Source organism: Procambarus clarkii, chromosome 40 (genome assembly GCF_040958095.1).
Source record: "Procambarus clarkii isolate CNS0578487 chromosome 40, FALCON_Pclarkii_2.0, whole genome shotgun sequence".
NCBI classification, from domain to species: Eukaryota; Metazoa; Arthropoda; class Malacostraca; order Decapoda; family Cambaridae; genus Procambarus; species Procambarus clarkii.
Genome location: NC_091189.1, coordinates 6,495,384 through 6,500,534, shown reverse-complemented (window position 1 = coordinate 6,500,534; position 5,151 = coordinate 6,495,384). Strand labels below are relative to the sequence as shown.

Below are 5,151 nucleotides of genomic sequence, written 5' to 3'. Positions count from 1 at the left end.
TCCATAGCGTAGTGTCAGGATTCCTGATTGTTCCGTAGCACAGCTTCAGGAACTTTGGGTATTCCGTAGCGTAGTGTCACGAGCTCTGGGCGTTCCTTTACCAAGTGTCTGAAGCCTCAGGGAAAAGCATGCGCAAAAATCCATTGTGATTCCTTCCATCATCGTCGTCAGAAGAGCTGAGCAGGTCGTCTTGTACCCGGCCGACCACACGACGCACAACCACCACCCTTATGCTCCATCAATGTCCACTTTCGACGTCTCGGCGCGAGGAGAGAAAACCCCAATTAAAGACGCCGTAAGACCTGCTGCATATATTCACACACGTGAGGGTTGTAAAGTCGCCGGTGTCGGGGTTTGTTTTAATGGGTTTTGTTCAGCGAGGAAAGCCGAATGCGACAGTCCCGGCGGCAGTGAATTTTGTCTCCCGGCGTAGGGCGCAGCCCGGCTGGTATTTACTCTCCCAGCTGGGAATTGTGCGCTGGGAGGTCATTCGGTATGTATTTGATCTCGGCTAGAGGTCCCGGGCCTTGACCTCGCCCGGATCTCGCCTTGATATCACTTTGAAGCACGCTCCTAGCTGCTCTCTGAAGCACTCTGAAATACGCTGCTGCTCTTTGAAGCACGCTGCTAACTCTGAAGCACGCTGCTACACTCTGAAGCACCCCTGCTACACTCTGAATCACGATGCTACACTTTGAAGCACGCTGCTACACTCTGAAGCATCTTGCTACACTCTGAAGCACCCTGCTACACTTTGAAGCACGCTGCTACACTCTGAAGCACCCCTGCTACACTCTGAAGCACCCCTGCTACACTCTGAAGCACGCTGCTACACTCTGAAGCACCCCTGCTACACTCTGAATCACGATGCTACACTTTGAAGCACGCTGCTACACTCTGAAGCATCTTGCTACACTCTGAAGCACCCTGCTACACTTTGAAGCACGCTGCTACACTCTGAAGCACCCCTGCTACACTCTGAAGCACCCCTGCTACACTCTGAAGCACGCTGCTACACTCTGAAGCACCCCTGCTACACTCTGAAGCACCCCTGCTACACTCTGAAGCACGCTGCTACACTCTGAAGCACCCCTGCTACACTCTGAAGCACCCCTGCTACACTCTGAAGCACCCCTGCTACACTCTGAAGCACGCTGCTACACTCTGAAGCACCCCTGCTACACTCTGAATCACGATGCTACACTTTGAAGCACGCTGCTACACTCTGAAGCATCTTGCTACACTCTGAAGCACCCTGCTACACTCTGAAGCACGCTGCTACACTCTGAAGCACCCCTGCTACACTCTGAAGCACCCCTGCTACACTCTGAAGCACCCCTGCTACACTCTGAAGCACGCTGCTACACTCTGAAGCACCCCTGCTACACTCTGAAGCACCCCTGCTACACTCTGAAGCACGTTGCTACACTGAAGCACCCCTGCTACACTCTGAAGCACCCCTGCTACACTCTGAAGCACGCTGCTACACTCTGAAGCACGCTGCTACACTCTGAAGCACGCTGCTACACTCTTTTTATAATCTTTCCCGGGGTCCAACACCCTCCAGTGTGTGTGGCTGGTTTAAGATCAATGCTGTACAGGGAGGAAATAATTTAATGGCCTAAACTTATTTAATATTTCCCAAATACGTATTCACGCCTCCCTTCTGCCGCCTTGCAAATTGGTATGAATTAACTCCACCAGTTTGGCACTGGGGGGCTAGTTTGGGTGTGAAAAAAATCCCCATGCCACTTGGACTGGTTGGTATGGCGGCAGCTTGGCTTCTTGCAGGTCGGCGTTCGATCTTCGACAGCTATTTTTTTTTAAGTGGTTGGGCACCGTTTCTTCCATCTATCCGACGGTTGTCCTCATATCCCAGATGGTTGTCTTCATATCCCAGATGGTTGTCTTCATATCCCAGATGGTTGTCCTCATATCCCAGATGGTTGTCCTCATATCCCAGGTGGTTGTCTTCATATCCCAGATGGTTGTCTTCATATCCCAGATGCTTGTCTTCATATCCCAGATGCTTGTCTTCATATCCCAGATGGTTGTCTTCATATCCCAGATGCTTGTCTTCATATCCCAGATGCTTGTCTTCATATCTCAGATGCTTGTCTTCATATCCCAGATGGTTGTCTTCATATCCCAGATGGTTGTCCTCATATCCCAGATGGTTGTCCTCATATCCCATCCAAGTGCCATGCAGACGGAACGCAGAAAACGACAGACGGAACATAGAAAACGGCAGACGGAACACAGAAAACGGCAGACAAAACTCAGAAAACGGCAGACGGAACATAGAAAACGTCAGATGGAACACAGAAAACGGCAGACGGAACACAGAAAACGGCAGACGGAACACAAAAAACGGCAAACGGAACACAGAAAACGGCAGACAAAACACAGAAAGCGGCAGACGGAACACAGAAAACGGCAGACGGAACACAGAAAACGGCAGACAAAACACAGAAAACGGCAGACAAAACACAGAAAACGGCAGACAAAACACAGAAAACGGCAGAGAAAACACAGAAAACGGCAGACGGAACACAGAAAACGTCAAACGGAACACAAAAACACCAAACATCAGTCGTCACAGCACACGCTAAAGGTCATTAGTTAAGGGACATAGGCAGCAAACAAAGCATAATTGGCATATCATTAAAAACAACAAGGACTGTCAACAAGGACCTGGACAACAAACAAGGACACGGACGACAAAGTTGGACCCTGAGAGAAAACAAGGACACGGACGACAAAGTTGGACCCTGAGAGAAAACAAGGACACGGACGGCAAACAAGAACAGAAAGGGTAAACAATGATTATGGAGAGAAAAAAACAGGAATGCGCAAGGTAAACAAACACATACGAAAGAAAACGAGCGGAACATAACATTGTGTTTGAGGGGAAACGCTGTTAATTAACATTATGATTCGCCCCGTCCCTCTCCAGCTCCAGAACGTGCTGCCCGTCGGGATTTGTTCACTGTTCAGTCAGCAGCATTATGTCAATTGTTCAATAAAAGGTCTTTTTCCTCCTCTTTGTATAAGAGCTAAAATTATATTTGTTATTAACTGGGTGTATACACAGAGAGAGAGAGACAGACGGCTATACAGACAGACAAAGAGGCAGAGAGGAAGAGAGTTAACGTAAGGGAACTAACAGCACTTGTGAACGTGTCTCTTATGTTTTTAAATATAATTTGATATTTTTGTTTATGGAAACTAAACTCCTTGGGCGCTCAACAATATTACTTGGGGACCACTCACTAAAGAACTGTGGCACCTAAGGAAACTAGTTAGAAGCCAAACACAAAAGTACTGGGGCGTCCAACACAAAAGTACTGGGACGTTCAACACAAAAGTACTGGGACGCCCAACATAAAAGTACTGGGACGCCCAACATAAAAGTACAGGGACGCCCAACACAAAAGTACTGGGACGCCCAACATAAAAGTACTGGGACGCCCAACATAAAAGTACAGGGACGCCCAACACAAAAGTACTGGGACGCCCAACATAAAAGTACTGGGACGCCCAACATAAAAGTACTGGGACGCCCAACACAAAAGTACAGGGACGCCCAACATAAAAGTACTGGGACGCCCAACATAAAAGTACTGGGACGCCCAACACAAAAGTACTGGGACACCCAGAACAAACGTACTGGGACGCCCAACACAAAAGTACAGGGACGTCCAACACACAACTACTGGGACACCCAACACATAACTACTGGGACGGACTAAATCTTCGAATATGTTCGTGATATTAACACACAGTTGCTATAAGCACCGAATTAAAATACTTTTCGAAACTGTGGACAAGAATATGTGCTAAGAGCAATTTTTCAAGTAGATAGGTAAACTGTATCCATTGACAGAGTAGACACAGACGAGTGGATCACTATTTCCCATAACTTGCCGCTAAGGAGGGGAGGGGGAGGGTCGAAGTGAGGAAATGAAAACAATTGATGAAATGCAATTTACAGTCGTAAGAACAAGTTTGAGAAGGAGCAGAGAGTGAGCAAGCTGCAGGAAGTCACAATGTTTTTCGTGGTTAGAGAAGGTGAGCACTCCGTGTCTCCATGCACCATACTCCGTGCCTGGAGACACGGAGTGGTTTGAGAGAGAGAACTCAAGGGAGACCGAGACTGAAGGCATCGGGGTAGCCAGTTTGTTTACTGGAGCACAACACCGCAGTCACTGCAAGTTTGTTTTGTGGAGATGTGGTCGTTGTTATTACCACAGCTGGCGGTGATGGTTGGGTACACAGCTGCTGCTGCTGCTGCTCCTGCTGCTGCTGCTGCTGCTGCTGCTGGTGTTGCTGATATTGCTGCTGCTGCTGCTTCTGCTCACCGCTGCTTCTGCTGCTACGGCTCGTGCTGCAGCTCTTGCAACGCTACGGTTTCTACTGATGCTTTCAATATCACTGTTGCTACGGCCCTTGTTGCTGCTGCTACAGTTTTTGCTGTTGCTACTGCTTCTGCTGCTGATATTGTTACTGCTACTGCGACAGCTGATCCTGCTGTTGCTACTACTGCTACTGTTTCTGCAGATTTTTCGTTTCCTGCTGCTGTTTGCTATTTCTGTTGCTACTGCTGCTCCTCCTTTTCGTAGTGACGGCGCCTCTGGCGTCGTGGGCGTCCAGGTGGTGAAGGCCACGCAAGACCAGCTGTCTGACCTCGACTCTTGCTTCATCGCTCTTGAGAGTTTGTTAATGGTCAAAGTTTGATCACAGGAGAAGAAGATGTCTTTCCTTACCTTAACCTTATCCAAACTTCTCTGGAACTCGTTAATTTCACCACAGATCCAGCAAAATATACCAGTATCTAGCTCTGTTATCCCCCTGCTGCTAGAGCCTCCCGCAGGTAACTCACAGAGTTAACGTGAGGACTTCGTCGGAGTACTGATCTTCGTATCAATCATTCTGCATGATTTTGGGGAGGAAAATTGGGCTTGCTACGATCCGGGGAGTGTGTTTGTTGGGGAGTACTGTCGGGTTCGCCGGACGTATAGATGGACTGACGCAGACAGAACGGACGGCTGGGCGTACTAGGGGACTGACGCAGAGTGAACGGCTGGGCGTACTAGGGGACTGGCGCAGAGTGAACGGCTGGGCGTACTAGGGGACTGACGCAGAGTGAAC

At 48.9% G+C, this 5,151-nt stretch overlaps 2 protein-coding genes across 2 annotated transcripts; one reads left to right on the top strand and one right to left on the bottom strand.

Moving 5' to 3' along the window:
- The first annotated feature begins 2,131 nt into the window (after window positions 1-2,131).
- Window positions 2,132-2,626, top strand: LOC138372997 (matrix metalloproteinase-2-like). Its single transcript, XM_069339044.1, has one exon. The coding sequence runs from the start codon at window positions 2,132-2,134 to the stop codon at window positions 2,624-2,626; it is 495 nt and encodes a 164-aa protein (XP_069195145.1).
- A 1,618-nt stretch (window positions 2,627-4,244) lies between these two features.
- On the bottom strand, window positions 4,245-4,703 carry LOC138372996 (sericin-2-like). Its single transcript, XM_069339043.1, has one exon. The coding sequence runs from the start codon at window positions 4,701-4,703 to the stop codon at window positions 4,245-4,247; it is 459 nt and encodes a 152-aa protein (XP_069195144.1).
- Between the last annotated feature and the right edge of the window lie 448 nt (window positions 4,704-5,151).

Bases quoted from the DNA above. Each gene is read 5' to 3' on its own strand.
- LOC138372997 (XM_069339044.1), top strand. From the start codon at position 2,132: ATGGTTGTCTTCATATCCCAGATGGTTGTCCTCATATCCCAGATGGTT.
- LOC138372996 (XM_069339043.1), bottom strand. From the start codon at position 4,703: ATGAAGCAAGAGTCGAGGTCAGACAGCTGGTCTTGCGTGGCCTTCACC.